General features: G+C 39.8%; 1 protein-coding gene across 1 annotated transcript in view; it reads right to left on the bottom strand.

The window, feature by feature from the left end:
• immp2l (inner mitochondrial membrane peptidase subunit 2) overlaps positions 1-20,965 on the bottom strand; it is a gene marked incomplete at its 5' end in the record, with an annotated part of 110,018 nt that overhangs the window by 78,541 nt on the left and 10,512 nt on the right. The window contains 2 exons of the mRNA XM_084555546.1: positions 10,104-10,207; positions 14,951-15,092. Of these exons, the coding sequence (XP_084411672.1) occupies positions 10,104-10,207; positions 14,951-15,092 (246 nt within the window). The remainder of the gene's footprint in view (positions 1-10,103; positions 10,208-14,950; positions 15,093-20,965) is intronic.

Genomic DNA, 20,965 nt, shown 5'->3' on the forward strand with positions numbered 1-20,965 from the left:
CCACACTGGGAACGTTCACAGACACCAACTTTAAATGCTGACATGGAAAGACATGGATATTTTTACCTGGCACTGACAAGCTTAATCAGCACAAACTCATGTGGCAGGGGCATGAAAGTAACAGATGTTGGTTTTAAGTCCACACTATAAACATTCAAAAAGAATAAAGAATAAGAATATAAAATAACAGTTTGAACATTATAACCTTCATGAAGATAAAATATGATGCAGGTCTGCTGTCTAAGTCTTGTCAGTTTCTCTGTAAAAACCACCACAATAATTTTAAATGAATCAATCTATATTTGCTTGAATTACAGACCGTCATCAAAAAGATCACACGCGGCGATCAGGAATTGCAACACAGCTTTCTATTTTCAGGGGTTCAAATGTAATTGGGCAAATTCACGTAATCTTAATTAAAATGGCCATTTATAATACTTGAAAATCCTTTGTCGGCAACGTCTGCCTGAGGTCTGGAACACATCATCAAAGAATTCGTTTTGTCCTTTGTGATGCTTTGCTAGATCTTTCCTGTCTTTATTGTCTGGGATTATAGTTTTGTCTTCAGCATGTAAAATGCATGCTCAATTAGGCGATTATAGAATATTCCACTTTTCTTCCTTCAAAAACTCATTGATTGGTTTTGCTGTTGCGTTTTGGGTCACTGTCCATCTCTACTGTGAAGCACCAGCCCGTTAACTTTAGCTCAATTAAGCTAAATCTGAGCAAACAGCACGTCCCTGTAGACTTCAGAATTCATCTGTCTGTTTCTGTCACATCATCAATAAACACTGGAGTCCCCATGCCATGACACTACCTCCACTGTGTTGTTCTACACTTCATATCATGAGACATTTTGGTAAAGGTAAACTTAGTTTCATTTGTCCAACAAACTGCGAACTGCTCTGGCCATTTTAAGTATTTTTATGCAAAGTCTAAGCTGGCTTTACTATTTTTCACAAATGCATCTGTTCTTTACCCTCGGTATTATTTCCTCTTGAAGTCTTTGGTTTATCTTCAGCTGGGGTTATGATATAACTTCCTGATTAAGAATGTTCTTCACTTGGCTGGATATTGTAAAGAGCTTTTTGTTCACCAAGGAAAGGATCTTACAATCATCCATGCTGCCGTCTTCTTTGAATTTGTTTAGTTTTTGTAGCCTAACTTTAAAATGCAATTTATATTACTGACTGAATATACTACACAAGGATCCTGCATACATCAGGCCTCATAAGCTGATTACTGAAAGTGATCACATCCTTGGAGTGGATGAAAACTGTGAGACATCTGAATGTAACAACCGAGCTAACTTGAAAATATTAACTTTACTCAGTTTTTTATGGTCATTTTAATTTGTCATCATTACGTTAAAAATGAATCACTGACAGTTGTGATTTATTGGACTGGTTTTATACAGTATACTTGCTGCCTCCATAAAACTGTATGTATTGATTAAGCAGTAAATCTACACCCACATTTCCAGTTGTTGGTTATATAACTCATAGACGAAAAAGTAATTCCATGGCTGATGATTCATGATATATTGTTCTTCACCAGAAAGCATGGTGACAGAATGAAAAGAAATATCAATCAGAAAACCACTTTTAGTTAATATCTATATAGTAAAAGTTTGAGCGGGGATTCTCGTCAAGTGATCAGTGTGTCCCGGCTCTAGTTTTAATGCTGAGTCACCACAGGACAAATTAGTATAACCATGTTAAAACTCCGGAGTCCCAAAGCCTGCTGGGAGCTCAGGGTCCAGAGGTAAGCCTCCCAGCAGCAGCAGAATTAGTCTGGATCAAAGCTCATTTCCAGCACTGGGGTAAAAGGTGTTGAGCAGCTCATCTCTACATGTCGCACTTAAACCTGTTTACACATTCAGACTGACTGATTCTCTCTAATTTCATTTTCGGGTTTTTGTCTTCACACAGAAAAAGATGACTGAGCTGCAACAGTCTGCTACCTCAAAATGCAGTTCAGGAGAAACTCAGTTGAAGGTCCTTTACAAAAGATGGAACGATGAAGAACTGGGCTTCAATAACAGTGCACAGATCAGAGAACATCCTATCTCAAACCTTTTTAAAGAAAAGGCTACAGATGCTTCCTTTAAGGTAACAACAGTCTGAGTTAAACCCATCAACTGGATATCTTTGTATTTACCACGACAAGTTCATTCTTGATGTGCAGTACAGGAAGTATTAAATTCAACTTTATTATTATTACATATTCCAAATCCAAAAGTTGCATTTTGCATTTCTGTTCAGTTTATTTTTATAGCACTTTCCAAAAACAATTTTGTCAAGTTTGTCACGCAACTATAAAGAAATAAACAGGAATTAAAAGAGCTACTTTTATGCCTCCACCCGCTGGCTTTAAGTATGTCACTCCCTCTGTGTTATTATACAGTCTTCATCGTGCCCTCAATATGTCAGCGGGCTAACAGGTACTGGGAAGGAGGGATCTGCCGCCACTAAACGGGCGAACGAGGAAATATTACACACGGAGGCAATTCCCAGCTCGCTCGGGGAGGAGAGCCATGTGAGAAGCAGATTGTCAGCTTTGATGTTGATATGAGGGAGAGGAAGCAGAAGATCTACTGTGGCTGGACCGAGCCAACACAGCACATTAATCAGTATGCATCACAGAACGGAGGAGTGGACGGAGAGAGTCAGAAAGACAAATACATTTATTTTTTAAATTACTTTGTTTAATCCTTATAATTAATTCAATATTAGAACAGTGTATAATAATGCTCTGCTACATGAATGTAGTTAGATGGCACACTGCATGCAGAACACTAAGGGGCCATGAACCGTATGGTTCATTGTGTATTTCATGAGTGATCATGGGATCAACTAATATCACTATTATCATGTATAAGTCGGGTTTGTTCCTACCAGTAAACACACCTGTACTACATGCCTGCATCACTATGACATGTGCACTGAATGTGCTGCTGAAAGACTGAGCAGTGTTTTTCCTTCTTTAAGACTGAAGCCTCTGTGGGCCTATTTAATTAGCAAGGCTTTAATACCATTTTAATGGAAATTAGTTTCAGATCCCCACAAGAATTCCATGTGTGGTCTCATAGATTATGGACCCCCAGTTAATATTATACTTTGTACTGAAAGAAAAATATCACACTCTTACTTCTTGACTTATTAATGTACACGTGACTTCTATTTAGAGTTTGCATCTGTATTCCTGTTCCCCAGAATAAAGTCTGAGAGAAGGGCCAACACAAACAACCAAATACAGCTAGGGGAAAAAAGATGGATTACCTGACCAATCATACTCTTATGTGTTGATTTACATGGCGCTGAGACTATGTTCATGTTTAAAGATGTAATAATTTAATTCTCCTAAATAAAAATACACAGTTCAGACTGCTACTACCACTACTAAAATGATCAAACTAGAGGAATAACTAATGCAGATCTAATACAGACCTACTTCAAATAAATGCTCTGCAGCGGGGTTAAATCAAGGCCCCGATCAATATATGAGGCAATACTTAATTTTCTGCTCAGCCGAACAAGAATCTAACTTATGATTGATGAGATAAGTATATAAAACCAGCTGCACCAAGAGACATCAAAGCTATGTGTCATGACCCGGTTTAAGTGGCCCCAGCAAAGTCTAGACACACCCACATACCGATAGAAGAGCACTTAATTATTCACCAAATTAAACCAAATTGAATGCGCCGCATTAAAGGTCAACTATGAAATGAGGAAAGTCAGACGTGTATGGTGTACATTAGTGAAGGGTGATAACTTAAAAGAACAAAAACAAACTGGAATGTGAAGTGCCTAGGGAGAGGAGAAGATAGTTTAAACAGGCAGGACTTATGTAACTTATGTATGTATTTAACTCTAACCAACTACCTGAAGAACAAACCAAGACAGGTTACTCTCAGATCATACCACAAGAGGACACCACGGGCCACCACTTAAGACAGAGTCCCAAAGGGATCATTGAAATACTAGCATAATGTACAATGTGGGACTAAATGAACAAGGCCCACCTGATCAAGAGGTCAATTGGACAACTCAACATATCAAAGGAATAGTAGTGTAGGCAACGAAGGGGCTGACACCACAGCAAACATCATCTCAACAAGCATCTCAAACTAAGGCCGTTCCTTTTCAATTCAATTCAATTCAATTTTATTTATATAGCGTCAATAACAATACAAATCGTCTCAAGACGCTTTACAAAAACCCGGCCTGAAACCCCCAGAGCAAGCCTGAAGGCAACGGTGGCAAGGAAAAACTCCCTTTTAACAGGAAGAAACCTCGAGCAGAACCCAGCTCATATGGAGGGACCCATCTGCCTAAGGCCAGCCGGGTACAGACAGAAGAAAGAGAGAAGAGAACAGCAAAGTGGAACAATAGTTCCACTAATAGTGTTCAATAGTGGAACAGTTACACTGGTTAACTGCTTAGCAGAAGTAGTAGAAGTAGCAGACTGGTCGATCTACTCCCTTGCTTTCCCACTCTGTGCCAGGAACCTCAAGACTTGGGAGCACGGACATCACCAACATGGGACTGGCACTGATTTTTCAAATCATACATCAGTCAAATGCACAAAGGGTGGGCTTATTGCTGGAATAGAATGAAGAGGCTTCAACAGTGAGCAAATAATTAATAAATCTAAACAAGACTTAACAAATGAAAGGATTTAATATGAAAACTTATCTGCATGTGGTTAATTATTGATGATATCATGTTGGCATATTGTGGAGCCACGTGGAGTAAAATGTAATTATTTACCTTTATTACCTGAGATTGTGGTGCATATGGAAGCTTCCAGAGTTCCAGTTGTAATATGAGCTTTGTGCAGGTCTCTAAAATAACCAACATCAGTGTGGAGATGAATAGATATTAAGGTGTGTGCACATGACACACCCGCACACACACACACCCACACACACAACCAACAACTGTTCATGGTTCTGACACAGCGATAAATAAAGATGCATTTGAGACTGCAGTTGTTGCAGTTGTTCTAATATTCTGCTGTGCCCCAAACAATCTCAGTACACTGGTACTTGGTCACTTGTGATCAGATTGCCCAGATGGATTTAACTGCAAGGACTGAATGAGGCCTATGAAATGTGTTGAAAGCTCTGTGATCACACGCTGTAAGAAGGTGTGGTGAGCCTGCTGGGTGATAGTGTTGTGAGAAAGTAAAGTCCAGTTAAATGTGTTCCACTATTTAACTTTTATATGGAAATGAAACCTCTGCGTATGTACAGGTATTGGAAATGAAAGACTGTGGACCGAGATATTTTCTTTTCTTCATCTACCAACAGATTGTTGAATTCTGGTAAACACAGCAATGTGTGTTGGTCAGACAGTCTTGTTTGTCAAGTCTGATGACTGCATATTCACAAAACACTTAACCTACAATGCTAACCACTGGGCAAGTTTATTTAAAACACACACAGTCTTGTCAGAAAATCACTTCCGTTCAGGTAAAGAATTTGTTGACCCGTTATCAAAGAACAGAGGTTACACAGTGAGCAACCTCAGGATTTATATATATATATACATCAGCATTTATCAAAAAACCATGAAAACATCATTTTGTTACTTCAGCTTGTTATTTCAATAACATCTCCATTACCACACATAAATAGCACGTATTTTGTTTCATTCCTTTCACAACCTCTCCTTGTTATTTCTGCGTTGTTGTTTTTCTCTCTTGTTATCTGCATGTCTATTTTGCATCTTGTTCTATTTTGTTCGTTTTTAGAAACCCCACAGGGTTGTTGTTTCCTAACCTGAACTGTTTGTACTTCATTTCCTGTGGTTATTTTCACTTACTGCTTCCCAATGCAATGCTTTGTGGGGGAAGAAAACCCACTGAACTAAATAAATAATTATAATAACTGTGACTTTTTGGCATATGTTGGTAGAAAAATAACAATAAGAAAGATTTGTTGCAATGCACTGAAGTTATAATAAATGACTGTTGCAAAATGCTCACAGTGCTGGAGAAATCTGAACAGTGTGAGAGCGTAAAATACGGGAAGCTTTCTGAACATTCAAACTCTCACAGTCTGCTTTAGGTGCCGACAGTCAAGCACACACATCATCTTGTTAAGATAACAAGAGAATGCAATTATTGTGCAAGTGTAAATGTTGATGGATCCTGCAAAGAGCCGAAGACAGAAGAACAAACTCACGAACACATAGCAGACTGTCATTTCAGCGGAACATTTGTTCATCTTTTATTTGAAATTGGTTCTCATTACTTGTTTAATTAGAGCGCCTGTTTTTATTCCAAATCCTTTATTATGGCTAGGTCAAAGTTAAATTAATTTTTCATCACTCATTAATTTTTATGAATGATTCCTGATCATACATCTGAAAAGACAAATTGTGTCTCATTTTCAATAATTATCCATTCTGGTTGGCCCGTGATTTGGAGTCAGTTCTTAATTTTGGCCCCCTCTTTGATTGAGTTTGACACCACTGCTCTACTATGCATGAAAGATTTAGCCATTACACATGAACCTTTCCAAATTATTTACTTTTATAGGTTAAATCCCCCAAATAGTTTTTTCTTACAAATTAGTCATCACACCTCAATGCTATGCCGCTAACTGAACCACTTATCAGCCAGCATTAGCTTGCCAGTGTCAATGAGAATAAAGAGAGCAAAAACTGTAATACATTTCATGAACAATATACAAATAAACAATACACATTTGTAATTTGATATAAGTGGCATGGCTGTGGTGTCCTTGTCCCCCTAATTCCTCGTGTTTCTGGTGTTGTCTCCTCCTTATTCTCTTGTCCTCCTGTTTTGCCTGTGTGCGTGCGTGTGTGTGTCTGGGTGTAGCTATCCAATCACCTCCTGCTCTGCAATCAGCCTCCACACCTGAACCCTGTCCATCCATCAAGCCCTGCAGTACATCCACCCTGGTATCAAGTTTGTTAGCTGTGTCTACCTCACTGATTCAGGCCAACTAAGAATTAGATTTTTGTATCTCTGTATTTTCAACTACTTTCAACACCTCTACGTGCTTCAGGATCATTACCTGTCAACTAAAGTGACAGACGTACAGCCTAGCTCAGCAACACTACAGCTGACAAAACATGCATTGTCCAGCAGCGCAACATATGCATCCTAGCAACTGATTTACCCATTCTGCTTCTTCTGTTTTATTGCTATAATTACTGTTAATTATTATAGTTATTTTTATTATTATTATTATTATTATTGTTAAAGAGCCAATCGTTCAACAGTGTGTCCGTTCCAGCGCTTCACTCTGTGTTTGCATTTTAGCACCTCCTCACTTTCCACAAGTTAGCAATATATGAAAATATTCCAGGTGTCAAACTAAGTTGAACGGATCAATGATATTTTATTTATATAGCATCAAAAACAATATGAATTGTCTCAAGATGCTTTAAAGAAACTAGCCTGAAACCCAGAGCAAGCACTAAGGCTAGGGTGGCAAGAAAATAAAACCTTTCAACAGGAAGAAAGCTTGAGCGGAACCCAGCACACATGGGGGCCCCCCATCTGTTTGAGGCCAACCATCATTAAAGATATTAGAAAATATGAGTAGTAGTATGAGTGTTTTACCATTAAATGCATCTGAACATGAGAAATGGACTAAATCCAGGACCTATCAGTGTGCATCTTTTCCTCCATGTTTCCCAGGGGATAATTACAGTTATAACCCTGGCAGTGTTTGTGCCTGCTCGGTTCGCAGACATTGAGTGTCGTGTCAGTATGAGTCCAAGAAACTATGACAGCAGCTTGGAATTACAGATGCTACAGATGTGGCCTCTGAGATTCTTGACACAAAGCAAACAGCAACAGAATGATGCCATAGAGGAATGACGCTCAGGTTTGTTTTTTTGTGAGTTGTCATTGAATATTCACAACTTCCCCACAGCTCCTGTCTGTCCCCTGATAATCCAAGGTGGCTGCCATTAAGCCCTTCTATGCAAAAAGAAACCAAACGATCCAGGAGCAGAGCCTCTATTCATTTCGCACGACGTCCGTTTATGAACCGTCCCTCCCCATCCTGGAGAAAATTATGTTTTGCAGAAATCAGTTCTGAGGTCGCTCAGAGGCAAATGGTCCTGTTCACAGTCGAACATAAAATCAATCAGGTTTGCAATGGTCTAGGCTGAGAGCATGACAAACACCCATGGCACTCACTGAGCTCTCTGGAAATACTGGGACACAATCATTTTCCTTAGGCAGCATGCACCAAACATGTGAGGGAATCCGTAAATAAGATATTTCTCTACAGACTGGCCTATTCCCTTGAACAATTTCCCCTTAAAATTAGTGCAAATTATAAACAGGAATCAGACTCCCCTGCAGTGTGGCTGTATCACATTTGAAATTTAAATCTGATTTTGTTGGAGGATGACAGAGGAGTTCTTAGGAGAGATTTTAACTAAATCCCAGGTGATGAGGCGATACAGATCTGTTTCACATGCGCAGGGCTCACTATCTGTGGCTTTGATGAAAAATCTCCTTCGTCAAAGGGTTGCCAGGTAAACAGGTGGTGTTAAGATTTAAAGACAAACAGACAAAAAGGCACAGTGGGGAAGGGGATTGTAGGTGCACAGAGCTGATAGCGAAACAAGAACAGTAGATTGAATCAAAATGTCAGAGGGCTCCTGCACTCTGATGAAAATGTGAGAACCAAAGTCTCCATTTCCCTTCTTTAACCTCTCACTCTCTGTATGTGAGCTGTTCTCCTGGGTGGATTTGTCCTCCTCTGCACTGGCAGGAACAGACTTTCAAAAACTTCTCTTTTCCAACAAAAACAAAATACTATGTCCCTAACAGAGAGCGGTTGACATCCTGGGGTATTTATTTAATTAGTCTTGTTCTCTTGTCACTGGTATGGGTCCTCTACAAGCTGCACAGCCAACTCCTCGAACATAACAACCGACAATAATTATTGGACTTGTCAGAATGAAAGTCAAGTTGTTCAATTTCATCACTTGAAATCACTTCTGACGGTCTCAGAGCAGCCGACAGGGCTACGGTGTCTCCACTTTACATGGGTTAAATCTGTGTGACTCACAGAAATGCAGACGCCTGAGAGGACAGATGTCTGAGAAGCTTTTATTAACTAATGTATGATATTTTTTATAGATGCTGGTGACACGATTTTTTGCTATTATTTTTACTTAAACTATTGTACAATATTTTTCACTTCCAAAGGTGTCTGCCAACCACTGAAAGACAATGTGATCATATTTGTACTGAACCATGGTCCAAATATACATAACTTCAAATGCAAAATGCAGAACATAATAATAATCCCACAAGTGCCCTAAAACAGTGCAGTATATCATAAGGAAACCCAGACAACCACAATATGAATTTTCTAACATTATCCTCCTTTAATTTCTTTCAGTGTTTGAGATTCATACTATAGAATTAACATATTGCAGTCAAAAGTCTTCAGTGTGTTTGTGCATTTGGGCCCAGTCACACTGTGTTATCAAATCTAAAGTACTATAATATAGTGGCTGGACCAACAGCTGGGCTTTGACAGTTTGAGAGACAAATTGTGTTTTTATATGTATTACTCATCTCCTAAAAGCTGTGAAATGTCAGATAAAGACCAGTCCTACTGTTTTATTCTCAGAGAAATAAGCAGAGAAAAAAGAGCAAAACAATGTAAAAATGTCTGCAACACATTCTACATCAGAGCTCCTGAACTTTTAAAGCACAGACGGTGCTATTAACCACGCTGTTCTCACTTGTCAGTTTGGCTATTTATTTTATTTTAATTCTAAAACAGTTCTCTTTGGTCACATTTGCATTTTTTTGATGGACATTTCAGAGAGCTCTTTATTTAGCCGTTTCGTTGTCCTTGTTATATTCTCTTGCAGGACATTTTGTTCAAACAGTACTGTATATTTGCATAAGTAAGGATACAACTTATACACTTATAAAACTATAACAAGCTTGCTCTGTAACATAGGAATTGTGGTGTCCGTTGGACAGTTGTGATGCTTTAAATCAGCGAGATATTCTCCGCTCGAACTTAAGAGTTGCTAAAAAGATCGAGTGTAAGTACATGGCGTGTGTTTGTGGTAGTTACTTACAGAACGGAGACAATGTCACCTCGTTGGACTCTGTAGTTCCTGACACTCCAACGGTTCAGCAGGACGACGTCACACTCAGATCCCCCTTCTGGGTTGAGGAATGGCTATACATAAACAAACAGCATTCGTATAACATGAGCAGTATAGTGCTGTGCAAAGGTTTAGTTGAATCGGGATGCAAACATAATTTCACAAATAGTTCCGTGTTAACTGTTTTTTTGAGTAGCCGTTTGCAACTTGTGGTTTCAGACGTTTTGGGCTAGGAGAGTATTTTGCAGGGTTCACATGTCTGCAGTGGCAAACCTAGGCGCTGGGTGGCCCCAGGCACAGCTGTATGTGTGGGGTATTGTCAATGCACTGTAGGGCCTTCATAGGTTTATGAGGGTTTATGGTTGTCATTACAACATATGCCAAAAGGTAGCCATCTAGGGACCTTTTTCTCATTTTGTTTCCCCACAGGGCCCCAAAATATTGCTCGATGTTGTACCCCAGCATGTGTGCTGTAGTAACCTCAACAGCAAGGATAATGCTGTGGAAGTTTACAATTAGATGCATGCTGAGAGTAAATCAATGGTATTGGTGCATTTCATGGATGTGGAAAGAGTATGATATGCTACAACAGTTGTTTTTCAAGAAGCAGAAATTCTGAATGAGGTCGGTTTGAGTATTTCTGACACTGCTGATCTACTTGGGTTTTCACCACAACAGTACTGTGTGAAAGACATAAAAGCAGCCACAAAGCACCAGTTCTCCAGGAGGAAATGCTCTGTTGAGTGCTCAGATCACAGATGGAAGGCCAGACTGGTTGGAGCAGACAGTAAGGCTACAGAGATTCAGATTACCACTCTTTACAACTGTGTCGAGATGAAAAACATTTCGGACTCACAACATCTCAGACTTTTGAGGCCGAGGGGCTACAACCGCAGAAGACCAAGATGAGTTCCACTGTTGTAAGCCAAAAACAGTAATCTGATGCTGCAGTGAGGAAACACAAAAGCGGGACAATTTAGAGCTGGAAGAACATACCCTGGTCTGAGGAACCTTAGTCCCTATTCGGCTGCAGAGGCAATCAGCTGATCATGGACTCTGTATCTGCTGTGACAGCCTGAATCCTGGAGCTGCCTTGTGTCATGGTCTGAATGCCACAGCCTATCTAAATAAGTTGCTGATCATGTGCGTCACTTTATAACAAAACAAAGATCATCACCTTTGGGATTTAGTGAAAGCACAAATGTTTCCAACATCTTCTAGAATCCCTGCCATTGACAATTAAGGTTGTTTTAGAGCAAAGGAAGGCTACCGCACATTAGTGTGGTGTTCCTAATAAAGTGCTTGAGAGTCTACTTTAGCATCCACTGGTCCTTCCTCAAACCAAACATTTCCCTCTCATCACATTGTCACATCACAACAAACTCCCAAGAACCCATGACAGCTCCAAAATACGCTTGTCTATGATGCTCCTTGCTTCCCTTACTCATTTGACAACAACAATATCATTATACGCACAACTTGGTTTGCACCAAAAGATCCAAGCGTGACAAAGCCCATTCACACCAGCAAACACGATGCACGATTGTTTCATTAAAGAGAATGTGCACAGGCTATTTCACGCTTGCCGGAGTAATTGATAGAATATGTCTTCCCTGTCATCTCCAAAATAAATATCCCTGTGAGTGCTGTCAGCTTGCAGGTTTGGTTTATCAGTTAGAGTAGGACACTTCCCTCATCAGCTTCCCTCGCAGTCATATTTCACCATATTGCATGCTGGATTGTTTCTGATCCTCCTGCTGTAGTAAGTCTGAATGCATTCATAGAGTATTAAGAGTTAGGCAACAGCCGAATGTCTGATCATTCGACAGGTTTCACAGAGATTATGCATGAGCTTGAGAATGAAAAAGAAGTTTATGCAGAAGAGTTTCACTGAAAAATCCACTATCACTAGCCAATTGCAGTGACCTCTGTAATAGCAAAATCGAGATCCTTGACCCTGAAAGAACGACCAGTGGGTCTATCATTAAAAATGCATGTTGTGGAGTCTTGCATTATTCAAACAGGATTGTATTTTAAATCTTTAGTCTAAAGTCGAGATGCAAAATACAAAACACTATGGGGAATGTGCTTAATACGACTCACAATGTTAGCTGTGATCTGCTGCAATGCTGCAGTCACTAACAAAAACACTGTTTTTATTCAGTGTACGGATCACACCAGTATAAATAATAATAAATTGATAACTTACTTTTTAAACTATTAATTAGCCTGCTGACTCTAGGCTGTACCGGTACTAGATGAGTGACAGAGAGGGAGAATGAATTTGGTTTAACCACGATGGTTTGGAACCGATAACATCTGCTATATTTGAGGTGGACAGCTGTCTGTTATGTCACCGCAGAGCAGACGAACATCCACACTGAAATGGATTATTCTGTTAATAGAGGTTTTGTGGAAACAGCCTCCATATATAGACGATAATGTAATTAATCACAGACATGAGCTTCACACTGGGTAGTTCATCTGGGAATCCTCAGGGAGAACTACAGTATATACACTATATTGCCAAAAGTATTCGCTCATCTGCCTTTACATGCATATCAACTTAAGTGACATCCCATTCTTAACCCATAGGGTTTAATATGACGTCGGCCCACCCGTTGCAGCTAGAACGGCTTCAACTCTTCTGGGAATGTTTAGGAGTGTGTTTATGGGACCATTCTTGAATTCTTCTGGAATTCACTGAGCTCCTCAGAGTGACCCATTCTTTCACAAATGTTTGTAGAAGCAGTCTGCATGCCTGGGTGCTTGGTTTTATACACCTGTGGCCATGGAAGTGATTGGAACACATGAATTCAATTACTTGGATGGGTGAGTGAATACTTTTGGCAATATAGTGTACCTTTAAATTGTTTGAATTCTCAATGCCAATATGAAAACTGTATTGACTTAACAGGCAGCTGGAGGTTGGTATTAAAATGTCTTGTAGTGATGTTCAACATACAACAACAACATTCGACTTTGCACGTATCCTCAATAAAGCCTGGACTTCACTGTCAGTCCATGTCTGTGTTTTGTTTCAATGAAAAATGGCTGTTCTTTACACAGCTAATATTTGACAATGTTTAAAACTCTTTTCAAAATGTATCGCTAAGGGCTCCTATTCTGTACATACCCCAAAGGAGGAGCAAAGGGTGAGGGTTACAGATCATTCTCAGTTTCTGCATCACAGGCACACAAAAAGCAGTATTTACTTAAACAGATAAAGAAAACATGAAAAGGGTCTTGCTGTCTGAAATAGTGCCATTTTCATTCATTTTTGGCATTATGTTGGTACAAAAGCATTTTGTTCCCGTTACATTCCTAGTGCATGATAAACTTGATAAATGCTACAGAGGGCTTGACAAAAAAAAACGGTAGGTCAGTGCAGCATCTCAGAGCACAAACTGCAAAGGCGGTGGCTACAGATAAGCACAAACCCCGAATTCACTTGAGCCATGCACTGGCCTGTGTGTCCACTGACCACTGGTAAAGACTACAGACAGATGTCACAGCGATTGGTGCTACTTAGAGCTATCACACAACATATTTTTGGAAAGTATTTCTAATAATACATCTGAAAAGACAAATTCTCTCATTTTAAATAAATATCAAATCTGGTTGGTCTGATTTGGATTAAGTTCTTAACTTTGGCCCTCTCTCTCTCTGACTGACTTTGACACCACTGTTCTAAGAGTCTTAAGAGACAAGTAACTGAACATTCACAGTAAGTCCAATTTATGATCACTTGTCCAGACTATAGGGACGTAACCTGACATGGACCTCCTATAAATGTAAATTCCTGTCACAGCAACGCAGACTCCAACAGCTGTGATTAGTCTGATATTGATTTCTTGATTCCCGTCTCTCAGTGGCCGGACTAGCACAAAAAGTTCTCTCTTGAACAGAGAAGACAGGCTAACTGTCTTCTCTGTGTTCTGTGCTGCTGTCATGCCAGAAGACCAGCGCACAGGTATAAATCAGTAGCCCTCTACTTTACGGGGATATACATCAACTGATACTGCAACATTGCATTAGCTCTTTCTAAATCTCATGGTGGTGGCTGCATGTTTGAAGGTTGTCTCAGCTGTTTTGCCGCTGCCTCTTGTCTAATTCTCACCGTAATTTGTCAGAGAGTTTAGTTAATAAACCTGTTCCTTCTGAGATCTGGTATCGTCATGTAATATTACTGACCGACCAAAACGTCACTGAATGTGAAAAGCTCCTTATCATGGTAGTAGACAGGTCAAATAGTGAACACAATGTTTTGGGCAGTGGAGGAAACTTCTGCTAATTAGAAGGTGAAGTGTGTGATTCCACAGATGTTGCAGGTCAATAAGGGCCAGGTGAATAAAACAGTAATCACTTGATTTGTGCATTCATAAAATGAGACTAAATCAATAAATTTCCCTAAAACTTAATAAGAGATGTATTTGTCTGGGAACTTTATATTAAGAAGGGGGAAAATGGGCAATTTAGAGAGAATAGAGAATTATCTTCTTAGTTAATTTATTGGTGCAACCACAGAGTTGCACACAAAGAGAAATGGCTCCCAAGAATACAATTGAAAATGAGGAAAATGGTTCAAAATTGTCCAGTCAGCTTTCAGATATAAAACTGCTTTTCAGCCTTTTCTCCTCTATGTATTTCCCAGATCTCAACATGATGTCAAGACCGACCTCTGAGCTGCTTTTATATCAGTAGTGTGTAAAGTTTGACATCTACAAATTGCCACCTCCCCTCCTTTTGACCTCTGGGATGTCTCCAAAGGCAGATATTATGAGGTTTTCTCTCTAAATGGTGAAGCAACATCTCACCTGCATTGACGCTCCCTCCACTCGTGCAACATAGGCGAATCGGTCAAGGACGGTGACTGTAACAGGGACGGCGACAAAGAATCCGCTAACAAATGCTCGCAGGTAGCGCCGCCCTGCTGTTGCCTGTTGAGCCATCAGGAAACTGGACAAGAAGGAATGACAAAGAAAAATCAGGCCAAGTAGAACCATGACAATATGATGGAAAATAAACAGCAGTAATAGTAAAGCAGTAATAGAAAGCAACAAAGAAACATATCCATTAAATATGGGAAAGGAGGGACAATTGCTGTGTATTTGTGACAATGAAGATGAAATGCAGTTATATAAATTATATTAGTATTATTATTACTAAAGGAATACAAAGAAGAAATAACACAAGACTGAGACTAGATTTAAAACAGGTTAGATTACAAAATTCTGGCCAATGACTCATTTTTATAAAATAAGATACTGTATGTGATGACCCCTGGTGTCCTCTTGAGGTATGTTAGGGGAGTAACCTCTGTCTGTCTGTTCTGCAGGTAGCTGACTGGTGTGATCTGGTGTGAGCAATTGTACAGTAGTGCCCAGTGTGCCAAGGTAACATAGGTCCTACCTGTCTAATCAGTCTCTCTCTGCTCTTCTTCTCAGGGACTTCTCATTGCAGTTTGGTTCTGTTCTATTAGGTATGTCTCCTACAGTCTACAACATTTGCACACATACTCTTCACTCATGCACACCATATGCTGCCACCAACTTTACAGACTTCCACATCTCATATGTAGACTCTTAATCTGGCAGGCTAATAAATAAAGTATTCTTTGATCAATGTACTGGTGTGTCTTCCTGTTGTTGTGGCCTCTTGAGCCAGGTCACGACACTGTACCATGCAAAATGATTCATTCTGGAACAGGAAAATTAGTCCAAACATATAACCAATGTTAGAAAGACCTCCACAGCCTGTAACTGTAGGCACATGATGGACATAGCCTTAAACTGAATTGAAGCACTCACTCAAATAAACAGCATTTGATAAATGGAGTACCCACACACACGACAAATATAAGCATATAAAAGTAAAATAATACGGCCGTTATATCTTTTTTAGCAAGGGCATGCCATCTTGCCGTACTATACCGATAGCAGTGGACAGTGATAGAGAGAACAGATAGATATAGAGAAAGATAGATAGCAGAATATAGATAGCAGAAGGTAAAAAGCGGAAGATAGATTGTTTTGGTCAGATAGTGAAATATACATTCAGTGAAAAACAAGATCATGAAAAAAGACAGTGAAAGATGGACACAGAGGAGCAACAGGACATCAGAAGACAAAAGGCAGTTCATTATTGCACTGGAGAATGATTACATTGAGGAGAAATCATTTGATTCAGGCAGGCTAGGACCACAGACTGAAGTCTGAAGTTGCTCCATCTATTTTCAGTTTCACTGCCTATAATATGTCCTTGACTGACGAACCAAGCAACTAGAGTGCCACAGAGGCATCAGTCCACCACAGGAAAAGGCGATAAAATGCGCCAGCAGCCAGGAAACAAAGAAACAGGTAGGGCATTAGGCAACAAACAGAAGTTCAAAAAGTACATTTTTAACAAGTTACTTAACGTGCAGTACCACTGATGTGCCACCATCTTCAAAAACTGTCCCATTCGGCCTCCCCATACAGATATTTTTCACTTCTTAAGCAGAGTTCAGACATAGACACCGTAACCTACGCACATAGCCTGCACCGGTGCAAGCCATTTATACTTGTGCGCTCATCAGTCCTGTGTCTTTTTTGCCAGTCAGATTGATTTTAGTTTCTACTTCCTGCTTTACCTTCAACAATGGTGACTCTCTCCTCGATGTGTTACATCTTTATTGATCCAAAACAATCAATTTGAAAATTGCAGTGATGGAGAAGCAGCTGGAAATACTAAAGCGGAAATACGCTATTACCAAGCAGACCAATCACAGCTCTTGTGGTCTGCGTCGCTGCTGCGTGTAGTTACGTTTCTGGGGAGGTGCACATCAGTTACGGCGCTACGCAGGCTCTGCATGGGGGTGCTGTCGCCGTTGCCTCTGCGTCAACTTAGAAGTCTAAACCGCCTATTATGAACAGTGTGCTGGTTGTCCACCAGAAAATGATTTCAACCATAAAATTATCTTTTAGATTTTTTTACATTCAGACTACAAAGTTTTACAAATTACTTACACATTATCAGAGTTAGTTGGAGGTATGCTGGGAATTTAGATGATGACTGTGAAATACTGACTATTGTTTCAGGAACAAAGAAAGAAGAAAGTGGATGAGGGCCGCTGGCTTCACTAGAGAGCAGAGATGAACTTTGCAGCAAAGAGAAAAAAGTTTTCATGGTACTAATAAGAAGTCATGAAAACACTCACATCCTGTTTGATCCAAGTCCAGTTTCATTAAATGTGATCAGATTCTTCTTGACAGAGTACCCCATTACTAAAATATTACCTAATTATTTTGTATGATGGCTTCATATACAAGTTAACCCCACGAAATGGTCAAAGCTAATCGCATTATGAGTCTGACTGATAAAGCGGTGCAGGAAATGTGGCTACACAAAAAGAAGTCCCTCTCTGGACAATCTTCACCACAGATTTGGCGACACATCACACTGAGCGTGTTCTCCCCAGACAGAGTTTTTCATCCACTTTGCTTTTAATGGCACGCACCAGGAAGCCCAGACAGGCGTGAAATGACCCACTAGCCAGCAGCAGCAGCAACCATGCACCGCTGCCTTTGCCTAACAGCTAACAGCCTCGTCCCCACGTCCACCGTCATCACACCCCGACATCAAAAACACACTGCACTTCCACAACGCTATCCCCATCTGTAGTTGGATAGTGTCTGTCACCGCTGAGTGAACTGTTTTGAGGACTGGGGGAAAAAAAAAATGCACAGCTAATTTGTATCTAGCAATCCTTTGTTGTATCTCATACAATATGATTGCCAATAACAGATTTACTGGTTTACTACAACATACCACGCGTTATATCAACAGAACAGACATTTACATTTCAACTTCATTGCAGTCAGGAACATTTCCCTGGGGGCAAGTGCAGTGAGTGAGCAATTTCTCTTGGCAACATCAGACAGATAAAAGAAGCCCTTTAAGAGCAACATCTTTCTCAAGAAAAACAACAGCTATCTGGTTCTTAGAAGCAAGTAAACAAGCTGCTATTACCAGCTCAATGTAGATTCTATTTTAAGAGATTTTGTAAAGGGAAGAACTAAGAAAGCCCTTTTAAAATCATAGGCATTCGTCGTTACTGTATTTTTAATTGTATTAAATATTTTACTTCTAAAAATGTAGGTCACTTTACCACATAGCTGCATTTATTGTTGTGTGTGCTTTCATAACTCACAAATGAGCCCAGTCCTACAATGCATGTGCACAGAGGTTCAAGGAATAGTGGAATAGTTTAGTTTAGTAATAGTCTGTTTTCTTTCTGAGAGTGATATGCAAACACATCAATCTCAGACTCTGCAGCATCTGACGACCTGCACATTAGCAGAAAACACTGCACAGGAGTGTTGCACAGGTAGGAGAGAAAGCTGGTCCAGTTGTTTTTAATTGTGTGTTTCTGCATGGAGTAAAGCTAGTCAGTAAGCTTTACCAGTGATTCTGGGGGGATTTGTGAACTTTGGTCCGATTTAGCTACTAAAAGCAGACATGAAATCTATCAATCTTTTCATCTCACTAAAAGAATAAAGATATTAACTGTAACTGCAAACTTCCCAACTGGATGAATATTCCTATTCCAGAAACATGCTTTACCTGAACAAGGCCGTGGATGTACATACCAAGGTCTCATAACAAATCACTGCACCATGAGACCTCACAGATATACTTACATGTACACCAATACCATGCTCATCCTGTACACACACACACTGACATAGTTTTCCACCCACCTCAAACACTGAAGAGTGTTCTCAGGCTCAGTGTACGTTACATCCTATTAACCACAGTGATATGCCTCCATCTGGCTTTGTGAGTCATCAGTTACCAACCATCTGCTGGTGTGAGGAAACTCCTGTGCTGGTGCAGAAAATCTGTCCTGCCATAACAATCCATCCTGACATGAACATATTGCAATTTCACTTCACTACAACCCACTATGTAATTTCCATCACAGTGCATGAGTTGTGTTTACACAGACACCTCGGTGCCACACAGCACTCACATTAAGGTATAATTTTTAAATAATGTGACCGGCACAACAGTACCCACAACAAAGCCACAGTTAAATAAAAGATCTCATCCTACATGTCCAGATCTAAACATACAATTGTCAACAGAAGAACTCAACCACATTTGACTTTCTTGGTTCTTCAGTTTAAATAGAGTAAAAGCCTATATCTCAATGATATCAACTTTTTGAAACATCAATGAGATAGCTTACAGTAAAGCATATGGCCACGTGTACATTTTCCTTGTCGGTATGCATATTCATCCCCAATATCAGTCAATGATCCTATGTACTTTGCCTTCTCTTTAGATTAATGCTTAAGACATTCAAACTATGAGATAACACAACTCAATTCATGTAGCAAGCGAAGAGTATACGCATAACCTGTTTGAAATTGTAGATTCTGCTAATTAGCCTCCTTGTGGTTGATTAACAGCATTGCACAGCCTTCATGAGGTCATTCCTTGACACACACGATCACCTGACACATTGCTTTTCCTTACTCTGCAGTTTACCAATCATACTCAGCACTGGCATAACTTTGGTGAACAAACCGGTGAGTCAAGCTAGGTTTTCCAAATCTAGCTAGGACCATGTTCACATAAAAAGAGTGGCATTGGAGACCAGGTCCCCAGCTGCAAACATGAGGCAAATTTGACAAATGAAGAGGAATCAGTAGCAACAGACAAACACAAAGAAGTCAAACACATCATCAAGACAAAAATAAGCCTGCACGACAGTTGCTGACTTTACGGAAGCCCAATATAACTTACTATAAATACCATTGTTCATTTCATAAAATGAATATGATGTCTGGGTGGCAATTTTTATCTTATTTCAGATTCAGCACAGTGGTATCGAATGGATAAAAACATAACACAAAGGGACTTTGCTTCTTATTTTATAACTTAAAGTCTTCAATCACTTGGTCACAGCACAATGAAATAGTTTTGACACTGCTTACAGCCAACAGAAAAAAAGATCCAGGCTAACCTTGCCAACTATCCAATCCTTTGTAAAATATGCCTCCAGTCATTGGTCAGAAACCCAGCTCAACGGGGACTCAGTCAAAGCTCCAGTTCATTGTGACACTGTGAAAAAAAATCTTCAGTTCTTTTTGGTTGCTGTCCTGCCACATTAGAAGCCTAAATGTGACTTTATTTTTTATTTGTTTGTTAGAAAGTGTGGCACAACCAGAAAGGGAACTCAAAACTCATGTTCTATCAAAACTCATTAATGAAAGAAGATTAAAGAGACCCTCTGTGGTTCTTAGTGTTAGCGGCCTGTGCAATGCATCTCAAACAGGTTGTGCTTCTACAGTTTCTTTATCAGCTGCCCGCCTCACTTTGGCTTTGTTTATGATGTGGTGACAACTGCACTCCAGCACATTAAAGTGAATTCTGCTGGGGAAACAGTCTTTATCAAGTGTGTAGAATAGGCATTAGTATTGTCGACATAAAGACAAATAAATGAATGCAGCACATCTCTCTCAGCATTAATATTCATGCCGGTGCCCAATATACAGAGGCAGCTCTATAACATGTTCTGGCATTAGACCAGACAGGTTATCATAAACAAACGCTTATTAGAATTATTAGACTGTGGCAGCCACAGAAATAAAACCTCCTGCTTTTCTATCAGCACTATGAAATAGCAGAATGCATTCAAATGATGCCACTCCATGTCAGTTCAGGATGAAGAGGCATATTTATGTCTAAAAGCAGCTTTTCAGAGTTCTGTCAGGAGTTCAACAATCTGACTTCACAAACCGTACCCAATTTATTCAAATGAGCCAGATACGGAAGGTATAAAT

Source organism: Chelon labrosus, assembly GCF_963514085.1.
Source record: "Chelon labrosus genome assembly, chromosome: 11".
NCBI classification, from domain to species: domain Eukaryota; kingdom Metazoa; phylum Chordata; class Actinopteri; order Mugiliformes; family Mugilidae; genus Chelon; species Chelon labrosus.